The 23,775-nt window shown below is 40.4% G+C and overlaps 1 protein-coding gene across 1 annotated transcript in view; it reads right to left on the reverse strand.

Annotated features, from left to right (window-relative positions):
• Positions 1–11,516: 11,516 nt before the first annotated feature.
• The window catches only part of MELK (maternal embryonic leucine zipper kinase), a 59,203-nt gene continuing 46,944 nt past the window's right edge, over positions 11,517–23,775 (reverse strand). Inside the window, exons 14-18 of the mRNA XM_081150994.1 lie at positions 21,930–22,161; positions 18,813–18,909; positions 17,653–17,821; positions 14,611–14,714; positions 11,517–12,034 (exon numbers count right to left, since the gene is read on the reverse strand). Of these exons, the coding sequence (XP_081007120.1) occupies positions 11,857–12,034; positions 14,611–14,714; positions 17,653–17,821; positions 18,813–18,909; positions 21,930–22,161 (780 nt within the window). The 3' untranslated portion in view covers positions 11,517–11,856. The remainder of the gene's footprint in view (positions 12,035–14,610; positions 14,715–17,652; positions 17,822–18,812; positions 18,910–21,929; positions 22,162–23,775) is intronic.

Genomic DNA, 23,775 nt, shown 5'->3' on the forward strand with positions numbered 1-23,775 from the left:
TCAGGAATCCTGCTAAAGGCACCTCATCCATATGGACGGAGCCATCAATCTGAAAGGCCCCATGGATGGGAAAGTCAGGTCCCCACAGATGGAGACCAGAACCTGTCCTCAACCCACCACCCACTTAAGGAGCCTCCCCTTGGCCACTGCTGGTTTCATGCATTATTCAGTCACTAGAGTCACCCTACAGTGACTCTACAGTGGCCCTGATAGTGTCCTTCACACAGTCTGAAAGTGCCTCCAGGTAGGGCAGACCAGGAACAAGCAGCAGAATGACTCTGAACACGCCGACGGGGTGCAGACGAGCCAGGAGCTGCGGCAGTGTGGGGCTGCGTGCCCTTAGCGGGGAAGGCGGGAGAGGTCTGAGTGTCAGAGGGGACGGTCACGGCCGCAAGTTTCATGGCAGTGTTTATGGTTTGGGCTTTTTGTATTCTTTTTCCCCACTGGAATGCATATTTGGGGTTTACCGAAAAGGTTCTTTCTATTTCAGTTTTTAAAGCACATTTATGCCTCTTAACTCACTTGATCCTCAAAACCACCTTGCACATGAATAGGTTGAATGTTTCCTTCTGCCTGAACCTGGCACGCTCTGCTTGTGTCCTAATTCACCAAGTCTGAACAACTCAGTCCCTCTGCTCACTGTTTTACATACAATTATGAACCCAAATGCCCTATGTTACCTTTCTTTTTTCATCTGACTCATGCTCAATAATTAATTCATTTAGCAAATGATGTAGTTAGAATTCACAAGAAGCAGAAAACCAACTCAAGTGACCTTAAGCAAGAAACTTATTGTAAGGATCAAAGACAATTTCATGAAACCCGAGCACAGGAACCTGGCTGGGCCCCAGGTGCGAAACCTTGGAGCTCGATCTTGATGACCACGCTCTTCATCTCCTTCTCTGGCTGGGTCCCTGATCTCTCTCTCTCTTCCCAGATCAGCCTTCTCCAGTTCTCTGGTTCAAACAGAAGGAAATATGGTACCAAATAGTCCCTGAGCTTTGCCTCTTAGGTTTATAACCACTAAGAAAAAAGAAATCTGGCCTTCCTTCTATCCGGAATTTTAAAAGCCTCAGGAGGGACTTACTGGCCCAGGTACCCACTCCTGGACCAGTTGGAACCACCATATGAATAGCATGGAGTGCAGAGGGCGACCCTGGAAAACGGCTGGGGGATTAGCGCTGGGAAACTAAACACAAGGTGTCCATTACACAAAGGCCTCTGTACTCCACCGTGTGTGAGGCGTTCATTCATTCAAAAATATGTATTGAGCACCTATCATGTACGAGCCACTGATAGGCACTGGAAATAAATCGGTGAACAAGACATGCCCCTGTTCTCAGGGAGTTTACAGACTATCTGTCAAGGTAGACACTTCATAATTATACCCTATAGTTTATTGCAATTGGAGTGTTACAAAGGAGGGGGGCAGGATATCTGTGTATCCTCTGACCTAGTTTGGATGGATGAGATGTCTTCCCCGAGGAAACGAGGTTGAAGCTGTGACTGAAGGGTGAGTAGCAGTTATCTGAAAACTCTACTGAGGACTCCGGGAAATTTAAAGATGAAGACCCTGTTTTCGAGAAATGTCAGTCTAATAGCTCAGTGTTTCCTGAAGTGCTCTGCAGAACACTGGATGCACCGCATATTAACAAATTTCTGGTTTATAAAAAAGGTTCCGTGGTCAAATACATTTTGGAAATGCTGGGTTGGACAAAGTTCATCTCTTCCCTTTACTACAGAAAGTTGTTGAGATTTTAATATGCCAAGGTATTCCAAAAATCTCCAAAGAGATTTCCCTTCCCATCAAGACAAATCTTTTAAGTCACATCTTCGAATGCAAGCCCAAGTGCTCGGTCGAAAAACCCTACTGTATGGAGGGCAAGAGGCCTGCCCAAGGACACACCGCTCATTAGGGATAGAATCTGTACTCTACTGACCTTCTTTTTTTTCTCCCTCATTTTCTTTGCACGATTAGGTTGCAGATGAAAGATAAACACTTTTCTAGCCCCCTTTATAGCTATGGATGGCCATCTAATCCATTTCTGCTAGGAATATGTTAAGAGAATTCTGCTTGAAGTCTTGTGAGAAAGACTTTGCTCCTGGTACAGAGACTTAATAGGATGAGATCTCTCACTGCATTCCCCTCCTGCCTTTGGCCTCTGTGAAGACGTGGTGCTCTGAGCTCCTGCAGCTACCTTATGACCATGAGGGGAGAAATTGTCAACACCGTGAGTGCGGTAAAGCATCAAGCAGGCGGGAATGCCCATATCCCTTGATTCCACTGTTAAATTGCTGGACCCACTCTGTGACCGTCCACCTCTGGACTTCTTGCCATGAATACCACTTAAATGAGGGAGGGCATTATATTACTTGCAGACAAGAAAGAAAATAAAGAAAAAAGAAGATGAAAGAAAAGGAAAAAGAAGAGAAATCGTTACTGATTCAATTCTCAACCCTGGTCATCCATCTTGGACTTTTTAAATACAGAATGTCTTTGTGTTTAACATCACCCGGTAGAATGTCTCTTAGAATAGGAATACTCAGATCTCACAGCACATACATGTCTTTTAATATAATATTTCAGTCAGTATTCAAAAAGAAAAACATTTTTAATTCATTTAAAAATTATCACAAAAACTCATTGTGGCGTTAGTTATGAGACAGTGTATGAGAAAAATGTCAATCATATCCCAACTACAGTTGGTAGACTATCAGAATCACATGGAAAATTTTGAAAGGCACCCAAGAAACAACCAAAGGGAGGCGTGTCTCAGGTGGGGCTGACACTAAAAAAAGCTGTCACTGTGTACAAACAACTGTTAAAAACCCTATTTATTGTTTAATGACAGGAACTAATGGTGTTCGCCGCCTTAGTCATATTATGATCATTTGTAAGTTAAATAAAAGGCATTTAGTTTTACTATGTTTTAGTAAAATTTGGTTGAGAGTTTAGGGTTGACATGTACACATTGAGGGGTTTTTTTCTATTTAAAACAATGGAAAATTGGCTCCCAATTAGTATTCGTGTGCAAAATGTCAGGAATGGATTACCAAAAGTACAGGTGCTTATAATTTTATGTGGCAGGGAAACTGATTTGAATTGTTTTAGAAATGCCTTTACTGAACTACAAATCAATACTCCTCTTGTATTAAGCACCAATATAATTGGTTGTATTGATAGTTTTTTCATCTCCTGGACAACAATGATTACTCATTTGTTTCCCATAAGGTTCTATGCCACTGAGCTACAGGCCTGGCTGTGCATCAAACCCACCTGAGATTTTAAAAAATACAGATGTATATACCCCAAATTACACAGAATCTCTAGAGGCATCAGTATTTTTTAAACTCCCCAGAGAATTCTTAGGTGTACTCAAATTTGAGACCACTTCTCTGAAAAACAAATTCCTCCAAGAACTTAGGAGTAGGAACATCATTGATATGTCCAAGAATTATGAAACCCACTACTAGTTTCCTTTTCTTCTTGGCTACCAGGAAGCTCAACCCAAGCTAGTTATAGTAACTCTCCTGTGCCTGGTACTTCCTTCAATTGATTCTCTTATTTCTTCAGGTGTCCAGATGCTGCTTTTTAGACATCTTAATTCACTTGCATTACAACAAAATTCCAAATCTTTGTGTGCTATCACCAGATCTTTTACCCACTCTGACCTTGGTCTAGTATATACGACCAAGCACACACACACCAGGGTCGAGCCTACTCCAGGAAACCACAACTCCTGCTTTTTAATCTTTTTTTTCCCCTCCGGAAGTTTGATTGCCTTAAACAGGTTCTACAGTGGTTAAAACCTTGACTAATCCAATTTTCTATAAATTAGGGTTATCAAATCTTAATATCAACCAACTTTCTGTGGCTAAAAAATATATATATTTTACTTTGGGAACAAAATACACGGCCTCATCGATGCCAGAGCCCATCGCCCGGCTGAAATGTGTTGTGCTGTTCTCTGCATCAGCTGCAGCGAAGCGCTGTGGAGTTAGGCGCCCTGCGGACTGTTTCTTTGCTCTAATATGTGAGCTGCGCTTCACTAGAGGGAATGAAATAATCCACTGTCGTTTCTGTTTTCTTCATATTCAGTTTTGGCAGAGAATTTATTCACTCTTCGCTCTACAGTTATTTATGTGCTACAATCTCGCATTTTCGCATTCCCCAGAGAACGCACCATTAAAACTCTTAATGTGACACCTCATATTTTGAGTAGACTAGAAAATAGTTACAATTTTAATTTAAATTGAAATGACTATGTAATAGCTGGACAAATCAGTTCGAGATCCCCAGAGCTCTTAATTGTAATTCTCCATTGTTTTCTATGCATAAATTTCTTTTCCAAAGCGCTCATTCTGAAATAGTCACTCATTGTTTTTCAGCTGTTCCATGCTCATTCCAAACTCACTTATTTAATAATTTTCTATGGTTAACAACTTCATGATTAAACTTTAATGTTAAGTAAAAATGGCTGAAATAATAAGCTTAGTAGAGTGTTTAGAAAAGAAAGAGAATTCGACATTTAAGGAATGAGGAATGTAAGCATCAAGTGCAAGAATAGGAGAGATGCTCAGCCTGGCCGCGAACAAAGCGGAGATGTAGATTTTGACAGATGGGGCAGATATGAATGTCTGTCTGCTCCCAGCAACAGGCGGAGGAGCCTTTAACGTGACGGAAATCAGGGCTGGGTGCCCCTCCGAGAGGATCTAGTCCAACCTGCTCATTTTACAAATGAGGAACACAAAGTTCAGAAAAGGGAATGATTTTTTTCAAAATCAAATGATGTATTAGCCAAGACCAGGCTAAAAGGAGCCTCCGAAGGGAACTAAAAGAAGAAGGGGAAAGTACTAAAGGCAGCCAGACAGCCTTTTCCAGAATCCCTGTGTCCAGCAACACAGTGTCAGCCGGAGCAATAAACGATAGCACCTCCTGCAGTGCTGAGGATGTTTCACAGCATCTGATCCGTAGGTTAAAAGCAAAAACACCTGAGCTACTGTCAGATCAGGTTTTCTTTCCACCTGATCTGGCAATGTTAAAAAGGCGAGACTATCTCCAATTGGAAACTGGTGTGATGCCTCTCAAATAAGCCTTGAAAAGTCTGCTCAGCATCTCTGAACATTGTTGGAAGCAAGAATATCCATTCTTCCCCTTCAGGACACACCCCAAAACCCCCGGGACACATCCACGCAGACACACACACCTAAATGAAGGCTGACTGCTGAGCTGTACTTCTACTTAATGAAGATTAAAACCAACTAGAAGACAGTCTTCGACAGATTCTGGCAAATCTGGGGTCCAGTATGGACCCTGCCACTAACTGTCCATGTGACTTTGATCAAGTGCATTCACCACACTGGGCCTCAATTTCCTTATCTGGAAAGTGATAAAGCCGATCAAAGGGCCCACCCTCCAGCCCTAACATCCTAAGGCTTCTTATCCCACCCCTTCACTCCATCTGCATGTTCTTCACTTGACACTCACTGAGCACCTTGTACGGGCCAGACGTTGTGGTTGGCACCGGGGTACAGGGGAAGAAGACCCTGCCCTGCCCCCGGGGTCAGAGGCTGCTGGAATGAGACGAACAGGCTGTGGGCATGAAATGAGAAAGGGGGGGGGGGAATAAATATGAAGTTTCTCCCACAGGAATTTAAGTGAGCGGTCAGGCCATTGTCCAAAGTGGATACAGTGACCATGTAATGTATCATTCAAACAAGGACCTTTTTTTAGAGTAAAAGGAGGGATTAGTAACAGTTACACTGGAACAAAGGCTTGATCTGAGACTGCTCCAGGCAACGTGGTGTGTTTAAGTCATCGTAGAGATGGTTACTATAGGAGAAAATAAACCTGGGGGCAATAATAAGTTTGGGTCTAGAAATCTCGCCTTTTAGGTGCCTATGGACCATCTAAACGGAGTGTAGTGGAAAGGCAGACACAGAGGGTTGAGCTGAGGAGAGAGGTCTGGGCCAGATACAGATTTGGGGGCCACCTTGAGCCACAGGTCAGAGGAGGGCATCTAGAGAAACGGAAAGAGTAGGAAGAAAACACTGAAGGTGCAGACAGAGGCTGAAAAGGAGACTGAGCAGAAGCGGTAGGAAAACCAGAAGACAGTAAAATCAGAAGCAGAAAGTTACAAATGGAGGAAACAGCAGTGCCGGGGGCCAGGAAGCGAGCGCAGTCGTTCAGTGCAGCAGCAAGCAGGTCGGTGGTGCCCTTTACCTCTGGGCAGTGTCCCCACAGTCACGCTCTCATATCCCCTTTAGACCAAGAGATTTCTCACCTTCCCCTTAAATAGTCCCGTCTTCAGAGAGTCCATTTGTGAATCTGAAAAATGGAGATGCGAAGACTACAGAGTACTAAAGGATCAAATAGCATCATGGATGTGAAAAGCACTTTGCAAACTATAAATAGCATACTCAAGTTCTTTCTCTCTCCTCTACCCAGCATCCTCTCTGCCTCCAACGTCAGAAATTTCTCATCTTCGCTCTCCCCCCTCCGCCTTCGATCATCTTCATCGGTCTCACCTGTCTGGCCTCCACCCAATCATTCTTGCAGCCAAAGCCATGAGGACGTGATCTGAAGTTCTTGCCTCTTCTCAGCAATCCCCTTGTCTCCCTGAAATCAAGCTTCTGCCGCACCAAACTCTTGGGGCTACCCCTGGCCCCTCTGGACAGGTCCAATGCTCTCCTCTCTTCCCGTGGCCTCCCTGTCTTCTCTGCAGCACCCAGTGCTTCTGTCCATCCCCTTGTCGAAGGTCTCCTCTCTTGGCTTTGGTGACTGTTTCCTCTCCCATCTCTCTTCAGCTCCTTCACCTATTCTTCAGAGACGTGGCTGACAGTGGCGGGGTCCAGCTGTCCCTTGCCTGAGGCTTAGATCTGTTCATACAACCTGGGTCTAGACCAGGTGTTGGGCCCATCTCTGCTTCTCTAAAGCCAGATCTCACACTTGAATTTTCTATCAAGAAACCCCTGGGGCTCCCACTCTACAAGGTAAAATTCAGATACTAGGTTGTCATGTCAAGAACCTCACAGAAATATTGCCTCTGAGAATTAGAAGGGAACCTCAAGTGATTCAATTCAAACATGACCTAATCTGCATAACCACCCCCCAACAGTCCCTGCTGAGGGGCTCTCCTGCTGCTGCTGGAGCACCCCAGGGACAGGGAGCTGGCCGCTTCCTGGGCAAGCATCTTTCCCTCCCAGACAGCCAAGAAGAAAGTCCTACCTTGTATCGAACCAAATCCAGCTTATTATACCCATGTATTTGGTCTTCCTTATACCCAATGGGTCCTCCAGAAAAGGTCAAACCCCTCTTCCACATATCTTCAGATTTTTAAAGATATCTGTCACATCTCCTCCTCAGTCTCATCTCTGAAAAAGCGTGGTCACATCCATTCCTCCCACCACTCCTCATCACACAGCTTCAAACCCCCTCATGACCTTGACCTTATTCGAGTGCAACCATTTACAATAGTGAAGTGCGTGCGTGTGTGCGTGTGTGTGTCAAATGAACAAAGGGAATTTCTTTTAGTTTTCCTTTAAGTAGTTCATTTTTGCAAACATCAAGAAACAATTTCCGAGAGGCAGCATGACATATGATGACATAGGAACAAGGTTATCCAGAGCCCAGCACATCAGACAGTCTGGAAAACCCTTAAGTGAAGAATGCTTGTCTCCATGAAACCTTGATAATTTAAAAGGGACAATGACTATCTGAAGCAGTCAAGGTCTCCGTTAAACCTGGCATAGCTAGGCAATTGGAGGGGTGGGGGCCGGGGGCTTCTCATACAAGGGACCCTTCGGTCTTTAGCGACATCATTATCCGCAGGTTATTATCATTACTACAAATACTAATACACTTTTATTAAGCACTGGCAATGACCCAGGGCAAGTGAGTTTAAGTTCATATTATATCCATTTTCATTATCAAGAGAAAAGAGGAGAATGAACAAAGGACTATAATGTGAAATTCTAAAGTAGGAAAAATGAAAAAAGGTTAATTAAAAAAAAACACCCACAGAGTAAAGAGAAAGGCTCCAACTGTTCGTAGTCAGGAGCCTTGATGGATGGTGGATCTTGTCACCCTGGACTTGTCCCCTATGATTTCTTTCCATCTCTCTCTCTAAAAAAAGATCCTCCTCTCGGCTAAGGACATGGCAGGGACGGGGTGGGAGTGGGGCCGGGAGAAGGGCAGCAGACTTTTATTTCAAGGGCCCCTTTTGTCTCTGAAACTATACAAATCAATGTTTCCTAATCCTAATATCTAGCCCAAAACAAAATCAAACTTAACATTAAAAATACATTAAAATGTAAAAATAAAATACAAATATGAAATCCTGAGAGACACTCCTTCCCCAAAGACCTTTTTTTTTCTTCTTCCTCTTTTTCTAAAATATCAAAGGACACCACTCTCGCCTCTGGGAACACCCTGGCCTTCTGTATGGTTTACATCTCTTAGGACAAACGTAAGCGATTTCCCATCAGCCACCAAACTTCTTCGAAAGTCTCCTGTAGAATTACATCTTTCTGCTCTATAACTCTGTGCCTAGCAATTCAAAACGTTTTTCTCTGCAAGTTATTTCTCTTGATCAAACAAATGCCTGAGGCTTTTCAGCACATTTAAACCACTGAAAATCCAAAACACCAAGCAGTCCAGCAGAATGGACACCTACATACAGAGGAAGTGTGTTGTTCAGGCCAGGGCGTCCTTTGGAAGGAGTGTTGTATTTTGAGTGTACACTTATGTCACATGGGAAGGTGTTTGTAGCTACTATGTTGGAGCTACTTATCTTGGCTGAAACTTTAATTCATCAAACCAAATTACACATCAAACCTTGATGTCATCTGTGGTGTCAGCTAGAAGGGACCCTAAACAAGGTTGTGTCTACATGTGTGTCATGTTTATAGAAACCAGCCTAGAGACAGGCAATGACTTATCCAAGGTCATACAGTAGGACCAGGCCTGGAGTCCAAGTGCCTGAGTCCCAGAGTCCAGTGCTCTTCCTGCTAAAATGCAGAGTCTCACAGACAGTGATATGAAATGTCTTAGAGGAGTCTTTACGATGCCTCAAAGTAGGATTAAGAGGTCGGACCCCAGACTCCGCCTCAGATGCTATGACAAACAGGTGACTCCTGGAGAGTTGGCTTAGAGGATTGAGTGGAAAGGAGAACTTTAGAAAATAAGAACTTTTATTCTTCAAAACACACCATCAAAAAAGCAAAAAGACAACCTACAGAAAGAGAGACATATTCTCAAATCATATATTTGATAAGGGGCTTAAATTTAGAACTACAGAATTCTTATAACTCAATAATAAAAAGACAACCCTGCCCTAACCGGTTTGGTTCAGTGGTTAGAGCATCGACCCTTGGACTGAAGGGTCCCTGGTTCAATTCGGGCCAAGGGCACGTACCTCAGTTCAGGCTCAATCTCTGGCCCGGTGGGGTCGGGGTGAGTGCAGGAGGCAACCAATCGATGTGTCTCTCTCACAATGATGTTCCCCTCTCTCTCTCTCTCCCCCACTTCCACTCTCTCTGTAAAGCAATGGAAAAATATCCTCAGGTGAGGGTTAAAAACAAACAAAACAACCCAATTGAAAAGGGGCAAAGGATCAGAATAGATATTTCTCCAAGAAAAGATTATAAATGGCCAATAAGTACATGAAAAAAACACTCAACATCATTAAAGAAAAGCAAATCAAAATCACACTGAGGTACCACTTCATACCCACTAGGATGACTAAATTAAAAAAGAGAGACAAGCCCGGCCAGTGTGGCTCAGCAGGTGAGCGTTGGCCTAGGATCCAGGAGATCTCGGTTCGATTCCCGGTCAGGGCACATGCTGTTTGCAGGCTCCATCCCTAGTAGGGGCAGAGCAGGAGGCAGCCGATCAATGACTCTCTCATCACCGATGTTTCTACCTCTCTTTCCCTCTCCTAACAACAAATGTTAAGGAGAATGTGGAAAAATTAGAGCCCTCATTGCAGTTTGATAATTCACCAAAAAGTTAAAATGAGCCCTGGCCGGGTCGTCATCCCGTACACCAAACAGCTGCGGGTTTGATTCATTGCGAGGCAACTGATCGATATCTCTCTCACATTTCTCTCTCCCTTCCTCTCTCTAAACATATCCTTGAGTGAGAATTTTTAAAATAAAGTTAAAATGACTCAGCAATTCCACTCCTAGGTATATACACAAAAGAACAAAAAACAGAGATCCACACAAACACTTGGAAACAAATGTTCATAGCAGCACTATTCTTAATAGACAAGAGTGGAAACAACCCAAATGCCCGTCAACTGATAATTGGATAAATAAAATGAAAGGCCATACATTATACGATTCTATTTATACGAAACATCCAAAATACTCAAGTTCATAGTGATGGAAAGCAGATTAGTGGTGGCCTACGGCTATGAGGTGGGGAATTGGGAGTGACCGCTAATGGGTGCAGGGTTTCTCTTTAAGGTGATAAAAATGTTCTAAATTATATTGTGGCGATGGTTGTACAACTGTGAATACATTAAGAACCACTGAACTGTACACTTGAAGGGGTAAATTTTATGATATGTAAATTATATTTCAATAAAATTATTATAAAAAAATTAAAAACCCTTGACAGCTCTCCTTTGCCAAAATAGTTCCGTGGAACATTCAAGTTCCCTCAAGTTCTTTCATCACTTATTTCCAGGTAAACTTTCCACCCTCACCTCCTATTTCTCCCTTGCCCCACCGGCTGCCTCCACCCAAACACATCATGCTTGCCTTCACACGTACTATTCTTGCCGTCAGAATGTCATGCTCCCTCTTTTCTTTCTGTTGAACTCATACATCCTCCAAGAAAGCATCCCTTCTCCAGGCAAAGTTGACCATCCCCTCTACGCTGTAAACACTGGCTTATGCATCTACCCCTGCTAAAACACTCTAAACTCCTTGAGTTTACTAGACAGTATCATCTTCAGCCCCAGGACCTAATGCTTGTAAGCACTTAGTAAATGTTTATTGAACAAATGAATGACAAAACACTCCCTGACTACTGGCTAGAAACAGTGCTATTTTTTCTCCAACTAGTTTAATTGGTAAAATCCATACAAATATAACTTGAGTGCTGGCCTTTAGAGACCACTAAAATGAAATAAAAATACAAATTTGAGGCCAACATTGAGACTTAAGAAAAATTACCATAAAGTAACATTTCATGGAGGTTCATAGTTCAGATACTTATCATTGTTGACCGAACACACTTACTGAAGTCAATACTCTTTTATTCAACATATTAAATGTGTTGTTTAACTCTGGTAACCACAGCTGTGACTTAGTTAACGATCTCAATAAATCCTACTTAAATCAGAGACAGGAAAAAATTATGCAAATGAATTCTTATCTGTTTTTCTGCCCAAGGCATATTTGATAACAGATAAAACATACTCCAAATAGTCTCTACTTAATAGTCAGGAAGCCATTTGAGGTTTTATTTGAATCAAAATCAAATACAAAGAGGAGGAGAAGCCTGCTATAGTCACAAATGGTTTTATTTCAGAAAGAAATTACACATTAAAAGGAGACATAGTTAAGAGCTTACATTCACATATGGAAGCGAATCTAGGAAAGTCAACAGTTATTAATACACAGAGCCACATGATTTAAAAAGACAGAACAGATAATGGCAGATGGGCTGACCTTAGATTCATCCACAAAATAATATCTTTTGTTTAAAAGCAAAAATATATTTGTCTTTAATATAGCTCTTTAGAAACGAGTTTGTTGTTCCAATGGACTCTGAAAATCAAACCAACCACACTGGTCTCTGTATCGCACCCACACTCATCCAGCAGCATGGGAACCACCCACCAATTACACCTTGCAGCTAGACAGGATGTCTTCCACTAATCTCTTGTAAACCCAGGCATCACCCTTAAGCCGCTGCCTCCTGATACCCACCACATCGGGTTTTTGAAGCTGGCATACTTCTAGTTCAAACTGCATTGTCACTTTGCCAAAATCTGACTGCGTTTGACACTTCAGTGTATAGCTGTGAAAAAGAAGATAAGAGGCCAGTTAGTAGGAGAACCATGAATATTCTGTATAATACGAGAGGTTGCTAAGCCTCTTGGAGGCCAGTGGAGAAAATAAGCCATTATTTCCTATTAAGCAATATATTACTGCTCACAGTTTCCAAATGACCTCGCTATGCGTTTGTGATGGAGTATGACTGGTGTTTTCCCAGAAGCTGAACTAGGATCTTAAGAAAGAATAAAGATGAAAAGGCTTTACCAGAATTCTCCCTTGCTCCAAAGAAAAGCCCTTCTTTCATAGCTAGACATGCCATTCACGCTCAAGAAATCTTCTGGCATCCTTTTATGCAACTCTTTCAACAGCATAATCCGTGAACATTAGGCCAATTCCACAATGTTCACCACAAAGGAAAGCTCAGGGAAGATTAAGAATATTTTTTTGCATGTACCTCATCAGAAACTTCTGTCTTTCATATAAATAAGGCTGAAGCCAACCAACCTGTCAGAAAGACACGTTTTTGAGGTTTCTCCAATAGTAATAAGAAGTTACGATCGTTGCATCATTTTATGGCAGAGTGATAAAAGAAAGCCCAAGGAGGTGGTATATTCCCATGGTTGAAACGTTCAGCATATATAATCAGAGCTGCCATGTTAACTACTCTGACAATGGAAAGGCTCAGACTAAATGAAGCCTTAAACATATCTTAAGAAACAGGTACGTTTCTGAAAAGCTACATAAATTGAATTCATGTAAATCAGTTTTTAATTAGTTTACATTATATTTTAGTTTTATTTCATTGTTTTACTGATCTTCAATAAACATAAACAATATCCAGGATTAATTTTAAATTTCAGTTACCTGAATATTTAGGGGCACACAATTAGGCACTGTTTCGCAGAAATGTAAAGACATTTATTATTTGTATCTGTTATGTATTATGAGGTTTCACAGAATATTATTATTTTCCTCACTAAGTTATGTGTTTTGGGGCTTTGTCTCTTAAAAATAAGTAGTCAATATCAGAAATGCCTAAGGAGTGCCTGTAGTTACGGTTCCTGGCGGGAAGATGAAGCAGAGAAATTTAGTCACATGAAAGAGAAAAAGTAATTCTTTCAGATTGGAAAAAGATAATAGGGACTGTAGCTGAGATTAGTAATATCTAATGAGAATTAGATACATAATAATGCCACTGAAAAACAAGGAAGGTAAAAACAGAGAAGGTAAAAAGTGGATCAAGGCCCAGCCGGGCTGGCTCAGCGGCTGAGCACCGACCCAGGATCCAGATCGCGGTTCAATTCCTGGGCAGGGCACATGCTCGGGTTGCAGGCTCGATCCCCAGTCGGGGGCGTGCAGGAGGCAGCTGAGCAATGACTCTCTCATCACTGATGTTTCTCTCCCTCTCTCTCCCTCTCCCTTCCTCTCTCTAAAACCAATAAAGACATATTTTAACAAATTTAAAAAGCAAAGACCTCCTGTGGTTGACCAGGAAGTTAGGAGAACAAATTATTGGTTAACAGCCAGTTGGTGACCTGATAGAGATCAGATGGTGAAGGAAAGATAACTGAAAGCTTTCTGATGTAGATTTGGTCAGAGGATCTGAAACCATGGCTACACCCCAAGCACGAAAGGCAGGTCAGAGGGAGTTAGATGTGTTGTAACGACACCTAAGGAAGAAAGCCAAAAGTCACGTAAGGAATGCTTGCCAATGCGTACAGAGAGTGAGAAGTAAGATCATTTGTGCAAAAGATTGTTTCTTAAAATCTTGACTCTAGATTGACTACTCTATTTAAACGTTTTTGTTAAATATTAGTGGCTCTTCTTAGCTGTGTTAATAATAAAATCTTAAAGAGACATAACTGAGTGGAAATGCTTAGAAATATGAACATCCTAGGTAACCAGAAGAGGTCAGGCTATTCAGGCCATGAGATCATAACCACGGAGGTTTTGAGGGCAGTTCACTCAACAGTGGGAAGGAGTTAAGGTGAATGGCTTCCTGAAGTACTGAAAACCCAATCCTGTAAAATAGCAAGTCATAAAGAGAACAAGTCCCTATAAAACCTTGATTTGTTTGAGGTGCCTCATAAATTTAGGTTACAATTTATAAACATTATTGTAAAGTAGAACATCAAAGAAAAGTAGGATGTAGCCCGGCCGGGCATGGCTCAGCGGTTGAGCATCGACCTAGGATCCAGGTGATCAGGGTTCGATTCCCGGTCAGGGCACATGCCCGGGTTGTGGGCTCGATCAATGACTCTCTCATCATTGATCTTTCTGTCTTTCTTTCTCCCTCTCCTTTCCTCTCTCTGAAATCAATAAAGATATATTTAAAAAAAAGAAAAGTAGGATGTGAAAGAAAACTGGAAGAAGTTCAGATTTTCCCATTTTGAGAAGTCCAATTTTTAAAGTGGTGACAGTATCGGCACTTAAAAAATGTCTATAGCTCATGTAAAACAAAAGAGAATAAATTATGAACAATGACACTACCACAAAAGCTTTTTGGAATGAGGTGGGAGAAAAGAATCAACCCGTGTTTTCTCAAAGCTCCAAAGATATCAAGTAATAAATCCAACAGCCTATCAGTGTGCTTCTTACCCCTTTCGTACAAAGTCAACGTGCTTCTCTGGGAGAACAGACATTATTTCATTCAAGAGTTGGTCTGGATTCACTAATCTGGTTGTAGTCACATTATAGTGAAGCTTAAAAAAGAAGGGGAGAGAAGTAAATCTTTATATCAACACAAAGATCATCCTAGCTGATTTAGAGATCCAAACCTCCTCAATATAGTACCATTTCAAATGAAAATATTTCAAGAAAAATACTGAAAGAATTTACAACCCACTCTTGGTAAACTGTATTAAGATGGCACTGGGAAAGCTTGGAGAAATCGTGCTTATTAGTAACTGTATCATTACTTTAATACTTTCATCTTCCTCTCCTACCAATCTTTTTAAAGAAATAAATATGAAATAATGTCTACTTGTTTGAACTTTACCTGTTTCTCCCTTCCTACACTGTGACAGAGGCATGAACTGTCCTGAAATGTAAACTGTGGGAAGATGAAACAAACGTCCTAGAAATTTTCATTTGTATATAGTTGGATATGTTTCCTTAACTCTTTCTTGATTATTTTAAAAATATTATAGAATCTCAGGAGATGATTCTATGACAACTCTGTCTGAGAATGTGAGAATATAACAAGTATTCCTGTTTAAAAAGTAATGTCAAGTTATTTTTCTCATTCACTGACAGCACAGTTCTCAGATAATTTCATTCCTAATTGTTACCTAGCCATGCATCCATTCACTCAACAACTATTTACTGAAGGCTTACTATGTGCCAGGCAGTTTTAGTAGGTCCTAGGAACAGACAGAAATCCCTGACTTCCTAGCAGTACCTTCACTCAAACAAAATCATGCTTTCTATGCCTTTCAGATTTCAGTTTTTATAAATAACAAGACGCTGAGTTTGAAAAAGACCCAACTACTTTACTTGTCAAATTAAGAACGTATGACCCAGCCCGGCCAGGCATGGCTCAGCGGTTGAGCATCCACCTAGGATCCAGGCAATTGGGGTTCGATTCCCGGTCAGGGCACATGCCCGGGTTGCGGGCTCGATCCCCAGTCGGGGGCGTGCAGGAGGCAGCTGATCAATGACTCTCTCATCATTGATGTTTCTATCTCTCTCTCTCCCTCTCCCTTCCTCTCTCTGAAATCAATAAAGATATAGTTTAAAAAAAAAAAAAAAAGAACCTATGGCCCAAAGAAGAGATACACATTCCTTCAGGCGGGGTTTCCCAAAATGTGATATACACTGTCACTGGAGACATACAAGATAATGCTGGGTGATACACAGAGAAATCTTTTTATTTTAATATTGACTTATTTTTCCCAATCTGATTTAGAAAAATATAATTAGCAAAAACTAATAAATATAGTTTCCTTTTAAATAAATGTGTTTCTGAAAAGTCATCTTGATGGTGGTGATGGTTTCATAGGTGCATATATAATACTAAAAGTATGTTAATTGTACATTTGTAATATGTGCAGTTTTTCTTATGTCAATTATACGTCTATAAATCTGTTCTTTAAGAAAAAAGTCAATGTAAAGAAAATACCAGATAAATAATAGAACAGATGATATGCTGAGATGCTGAGATGAAGGAGGATGCTACATGACTGGAGTTTGGGAACCTCAGCTTTAAGTTATAAAAGGAACAAGTGGCACAGCTACAATGGGACCCTCTGTCTCCTGGGTCCCAATCCAGGGCTTTTTCACCAAACTAAACAGGCTTTGTCAAGGTAATAATAAACTGAACACTTTCAAATCACAACTTAAGTGATTCCTTTTGTAAAATAATTAATCCGACTTTATCCATTAGTATTTGATAACTGCCTCGCTTTCCATTATATATAATTGGACAAGTTTCCTTAATTTTATTTAGTGTTTTTCAGGGAAATGGTGTTACGGTTTTCTTAATCCCCATGTCAGGATTTGGAATACTTTACAACACTCTCCAACCAGAAAAATCTCAGAATAAAAGGATAAAATATGCCTAGTAAACAGTCATATGTAACATAAAACTTCTCAGTGTATTATACAAGTTCAACAAGGCAACAAATATTAATGGGTAAGTCCTCTCGTCTTCCACTTGAAGACAGGACATATGTGGGATCTCAGAACATTCTCCCCTGAAGCACCCTTCTGCCCAATAGCTCAGCCTTTTCCTTCCCTGAACCTACCCTGATTTGCTCCAAATGAGAGACTCAGTGCAAAAACTAAACAAGGACCCAGTCCCCAATCACAGGGAACACTACCATCTTCTCCTGCCCCCGGGGCCCGCCCTTCTTGAACATGTTTTGATTACCACACTGAGCTGTGTCCGAGCAACAACGCCCCTGCTTGCTTCCACCGCCACCCTGAGCTCCTCGAGGACATGGGCTGCGTCTCATTCACCCCTCACCTCTTACCTCGCCAAACAAAAATGGCTTCATTAGAAGTTTGAATGAAAGCTCAGAGAGAGCCCAAGACAATAAGAAGTACTTATACCTACTAATAACTTTTTCTTTTCCTTTCTCACCAAATGCAGTGTCCACACCACTGATACATTCAACCTTCTAAAGCATAATAAGTCTGGTAAATGGGCCCAAACCCCTTGGCCAGCCTACCTTCCCAGTCTGCCGCTCACTATTCCTTCAGGCACACACCACACGCAAAGTTCACATCAACTTCCACTCACTCAAATACTCTGTGAGGGCCTACAAGGGTATCCATGTGTCAGGGACTCTTCCATGTGACAACTGAGCTCAAGTCCCCTCCTAAAGGCAGTTCCTCACAGATGCCCCATGCTTCTGCACCTCCATGTTGCCTCTGTGATTAACCCCTCTACCCAAACCTGAATGTCTGAATTACAGTTATTTGCTCCTTGAAAGGGGCGGCCGTATCTAATTTATCTCTGCATTCTCAGAGCCCATTGCATAGTAACACGCTTATTTTAGGTGCTCAAAAATATTAACTAAATGCTAAAATAAGTAAATAAAAAATACTATTCGATTCACTCAGTACTTTTCTTTAAAAAAAAGTAGTCCAGTTAGCAGTCACCTCCTGAAATCCCCATTAAAGATTTAGTCAGCTTACCTTTAGTCTTCTTGGCCCATCTTTGGCACAGCCCTTCCTTTTACTCCTGGTAAGCACAGTGATAACCTTATCCAACCCCCTCTCAAGGCTGCCAAACACTTTGGTTCCTTTTCTTTTTGGAGTATCCTCTACATGTGCTTGGTTGAGATCCAGTTCCACTGAGCGACACCTATAAAAAAAACACAAATCACCCATGAGCAGAGCTAGGCCTCCTGCCCACTGGGGCCCTCACAGGCAGCGCTTTAGTCCCATTTGCTAGGGATGCCTCATTCAGGTCTCCCAGGGCCAGCTCATCTCATTCCTCAGGAAGCAAACAAGTCATCTCCCACTGGAATGTAGTCCCCCCCATTCCCCCCAGCCAAACGCCACTTGGCAAAAGTATTTTTTCCCTACCTTTTTTTTCAGTCAAATATACAAAAAAGTTGAACAAATGATACAATGAACAATTGTGACTATTTTGACACATTTGCTTTTTCTATGCATGTAGATAGATAATACATTAAATATATGTACAGCTTTGCTGAGCCATCTGAAGACGTGACACTTCACTCTGAAACACTTCAGCAAACATTGCCAATAAATAAGGACATCTTCCTGCATCACCACAATACTATTATGACATCAAGAAAATTAATGATGTCATAGTATCATCTAATATCTAGTTCACATTCCAATTCCCTCAGTTGTCCTCAAAATAGATCCTGCTTAAAAAAGTAACTATAAAAGACAATGAAAGGTCACTTATGCTGCAGATCATTCATATACAAGTGGGTTTTCTTTGAAATACCTTTCAGAATCTTTACGATTTTGAGCAACTGCTATCTGTTCGTGGATGTCTATGCTCTACTGGCAAATGTATAGAGAAAGATGAGCCTCAGAGAAAACACTACGTGGCTGGGGCCAAAGCTGCTGTCTTCCCAGCCAGCTGTACTTTAGGTTAAGGTACCAGTCGTTCCACTGATGAATTTCACAATTCTACCCCATGAGGAAGGCAGTGGAAACAGCTCCAGTAATGGCCAAAGACCATCCTCATACAGACGTTCCTACAGTCTGATAGAATCTATATGATGGTTTGCCTTAATCGGGTTTATCATATATGAAAAAAGGAAATCTGGCTACACATACTAAAGATCAAAGAGTCTAAAAAACAGAACACTTACCGCCTCTCAGGGCTAATGACACCTGTCATTAACTTCTCTGCTCCTGCTGAATTTACTGGCATTTTAACTGGGGTTTCCTTCAGGCACTGGTTTCTGACTATTAGAAAAACAACACGACCCAAATGTAGTTGACATACTATGGTTTCAAGTTTTCTATCAAGAATGCATTCATTACCCCATTCACTGACTCAGAAATATTGTAATCACTTCACCCGTGATGCTAAGGCTATAATTCTGTAAATAAATGTTTCTGTGTGATTTATAAGAAAAACAAAATCATTTTGCTTTGCAAGTGTGGCTCTCCTTTTTCTTCACTGCAAAACTAAGGCCATGCTTATGATTTTATTATAAATATCATGACAGATCTAAATAGATCACATAAATACAGATTTTGTGATTAATGATTCTACTCTCTATTAATGAGAGTCAATCTGTATTTATACAAGGACCCAATTTATGCCTTTAATTGAAACAGTACTGAGAGGTGTTAATTCAATTCATAGCTCAATTCAACTCATTAAGCCAGCGATTTTCGGCTTTTGTCACCTCATGGCACACACAAATTGCTAAAATTCTGTGGCACACCAAAAAATAGATTATATTTGCCTATCTGACAAAAAAAATAGGTATAATATTGATTGATTTACCAATAATAATAATAGTAGTAATTATCTACCCTTTTTGCTCCAAAGTAACTTTTTAAAAAATCAAAATAAATAAATAAATAAATAAATAATAAAAAATCAGATGCCTATACTTGTATATAAGGATTTCTGATACCAAGATTAACCAATCAGATGCAACTTTATTATGTGAAATGACCAATAAGATGCAACTCTATTCTATGGTCTATATATCTATGGTTCAAAACAGGGCATTCACATGGCTATTGCTGTGTTGGCTGTCATTTTTTTTATTTGACAATCTAAGGGAAAAGAGGTCAGTGCCCCTGACTAGTCAGGTATTGCATGTTTCAAAATCCTTGTGGCACATTGGTTGAAAATCGCTGCATTAGGCAAAGAGAATGGTCCCCTATGAAAGCGTGACAAAAGTTGTTAAAGAGGAGTGAGTGAGCTTCGGTTATTTTTATATCCCCTATTGCAGAATTTTGTGTTTTATTCTGGTTACCAGTAATTAGTAACTTTTCATTCATGATCTAAAAGTTATAACCTTTTAGAAATAATATTCACATTATAATATGTGATATTGAGTTTTTAAAAAGAGATCAGAGGTTTGGTTTGGTTTATGACTATTCTGCCTATTCTCACTGGTCCTACAAGAACAAGAACATAAGATCAATCAGCATCTACGAAAGCAGTTTTCGTCTTTGTATACGGAGAGTATCGACTACCATACATAGTTATCCTTCAACAAATGTGACTGACTGGGTTATACAGGATTCAGAGAAATGAAATTAATGTTTATGTCAAAAATTACTCAGAACAAAAGCAAAATGCAAAGCACTAATGGAAGCTATCAATCGGAGTTTCAGACACTTGCTCCCATAGGCAGCTCTTATGTTTTAAGAAAAAAGGCCAATAATAGCTTTTGACCAACATAATCTTTCTCACAGGAACAAGTCATATAAACTGATGATATTTTAAGATTATAAATTCTCAACTATCCATATTTTAAAACCTTCAGAAATACATAACAAGCAGAAAATATCAATAATAGAAAGGACTATAAGCATCAAAGGTTCTTTTTTAAAAAGCCCTGAACGAGCTGAAGGTCCATCTTATCTCCCTGCCCAACGCCACTCACAAAGGATGTTGTACCTTTATTAAGAGAAATAGCAGAAGAAACCCCACACTGGGAAAAGATGCAATAGCAAATACTATTGAGGTCCTACTATGTGAAAATGTTATCTCACTGAAACCTCATAACAACCACACTCATCATCATCAACTTCATCACTCCCAAGTGGCCTCAAAAGTTGAGGGAAAGTGTCATTTGAGTTGATAAACTACAGAATGTGATTAACAGGACTTCCAGCAAATATCCTGACAACATTTTTCATATCTTTACATTTAAGTAGAGCTCTGGAACTGGCTATCAGCCCCATTAGCAAACTGGAAGCACAATGACAGGATGTGGTTTAGCAGCAGTCCACATGACAATGTTTCAGAGTTTGTGTTCGTTAGGATCCTAACATAACAAGACTAAGTCACAATTGCTGGGAAAAGGCTAATAAAGTTTAGGTGTCATTTTAAAAAGTGACATAGACTAGATCGTATTCAATAAAATCTCTTTAGGCTCTAATTTATTCATTCCTCCATTCAACAGATATGGCCCCCAATATATGCCAGGAATTAGGCACCTACGATGTACCAGACAATGAACATAGCCCCTCCTATATCCTATGCCATGCTGCAATAAAGACAGCAGACAGTCTCTACTCCCATGACACTATCTCATCCTGCTGAGACCCAGAGCTAGAAGACTGAGTTCACTTCTAGGCACTGTTTTAAGAGGCACACTGAGAAAACAGAATTTTTAGATGAGGCCAGCAATAAAAATGCTGAGGTGTCATAAAGTAAACAGCTTAAATAACTGGTGATGATTAAGCTGAAGAGAGAAAACCTAGGGCAATGAAAGCTGTCACATGTGGACACAGATATCTGGAAGGGCATCACAGCTTTACTCTGTCTGCTGGAGTGTGGGAAGTAGTAGAAGGCTGAGCAGAATCAGATACCAGAACTGGAGATCCAGATGAGTAAGAAGGGCTCAGCAGAGACTTCAGTTTAGTCATTATAAGTGGGAGCAAAGGGACAAACAAAATCTAAACCTGGATGACCTTGGGCAAAACCTTCACTCATCTGAATCTCAGCTCTGAAAAAGGCAGGTGGGTTAAATGATCTCTAACTTGCCTTTCAGCTTTGATATCCAATGATGCTGTGATTCAACTTCATATAAATAAAAAAGAGAAAAACTTATCATTTGAGAAAAATCAGAAGTTGACTAATATGCTTTCATTTCAGCTAATGCAAATAACATATAATAAAAAAGTAAGCTGGCTTCTAGAAATTCCTGAGAGCAATGGTAGTCTCTGACCTGCTATATACATTTATTTAGCATGGTAGGAAGAATGGACTTTGAACGTGTTTCCGCAAATACCTTTCGAGGGTGTAGTGTAATGATTTGGTGTAGTGAGTATTTCTCTTTTACGCTGGTTCTTATTAACTGGAGTCTTTGGCTCTGGAAGTACAAAGCACTCTTCATTCTTTACAGCAGACTTAGGAGTACATATATTCTCTTTGTTCTTTAATTTATTGGCAGATGCTTTGCATAAAACTGGAGTTAATGATTTAGATTCCAAACCATTTGATTCTGTGTAATGCTTGGCAAACTGGAAAAAAAAAAATCGCTAGATAAAGCACACTGGAAGAAGAAAAGTCAATTTCTTTACAACATGCTTTAATCATTTGCAAATTGCCTTGTACCATTTTTACTAAAACGAAATACTATCAAAAGGATATTATTGGCAGTACCAAGGAACTTGAAAATGTATATTCCATTCTCTTTAGTACATGTAGATCACTTTAGTCTGTTCTATTGACAGGTAATTTCCAACATGTTTCAGGCTAAGTTTTTATTCTAACATACCCAGGTCCTAGGCAATATTGAGAATAACCACAAATAAATGCCTAAAAATTGCTTCTTATTACCTAGATTACCATGGTTTGTCTCTTAATATGTACTAAAAATAAAAGTTTAGTAGATAATTAGTGCAGAAAAACCATGTTAAAATACTCTAACAGAAATGTTTGCCATAAAATATTTTTTAATCCTTTTGAACTTACGGTTGAGCTTGCACAATAGTTAGGAAAGTCCTCAGAGGTCCAACTAAAAACAGGAGCATGAATCCAGAAATGTAACCAAGTATGAGACAGCCCACTGCCCTACAGGCATCTACCTACTATCTCAGATACCCTATGGCATAGGTTTTAACACCATGGAAGCCTTAGACCCATGCAAGGTGGTAAGTTACATCCAAAGTTCCCATGAAAGGCTATAACTAAAATTTAAAAATTGAAGTAAATATAAAAATGTCCTGCAAATGGTCTTGGCCTTAGCCCTGGAGGAGGAAAAAAACCTCTCCCTTAATAATCTATAAGAGGCTCAGTTGGATGGAGTGTTGACCCATACACCAAAGGTGGCGGGTTCAATTCCTGGTCAGGGCACACACCCAGGTTGCAGATTTGATTCCCAGTTGGGGCATGTGCAAGATGCAACTGATCAATATTTCTCTCTCATATTGATATTTCTCCTCTTTCTCTCCTCCCTTCCTCCCTCTCTAAAAAAAAGTTAATAAATAATAATAATAATAATTTGTAAGTAACCACAGGACAGTCTTCACATAGGCCCTGGGGCCAAATTCATACTATGTGCATGGGTACCCGAAATCGAAAGCCTAGAATTTAATTTAAAGTAGTCCTAAATTGGTTGTTTTCCAGAAGCATGGTAGAATCCAACACAACCCAAGCTCTCAATCCTTAGTCCAAGCCTCAAAGTATTCCCACAGAGTCTGTTATATAATTGAGAAGAACACAGAATGTCTGCTATCCTGTTAGAACTACTAAATGTAGTAATAGAAGAAAAAGGTATTAAAGGCATAGAACTGAAAGAAACAAAACTGTCATCCATAGATGATATAATCCCTATATAAAGCACTCAAAAGAATATACAGTCAGCCCTGGCTCAGTTAGTTGGAGCATTGTCCTGTACACCAAAAGGCTGCGGGTTCAATCCCTGGTAGGGGCATGTATGGGAGGCAACTCTCTCTCTCACATCTCTTTCTCTCCCTCTCTCTCTCTCTCTCTCTCTCTCCCTGTTCCACTCTCCCTAAAATCAATGAAAACGTATCTTCGGGTGAGGGTTTAAAAAACATATATATAAATAAAAAAATAAAAGTACCTAGAAGTAAATCTAATAAAAGGTATGTAAGATCTTTCTGGAGAAA

Source organism: Miniopterus schreibersii (assembly GCF_964146895.1).
Source record: "Miniopterus schreibersii genome assembly, chromosome: 11".
NCBI classification, from domain to species: Eukaryota; Metazoa; Chordata; class Mammalia; order Chiroptera; family Miniopteridae; genus Miniopterus; species Miniopterus schreibersii.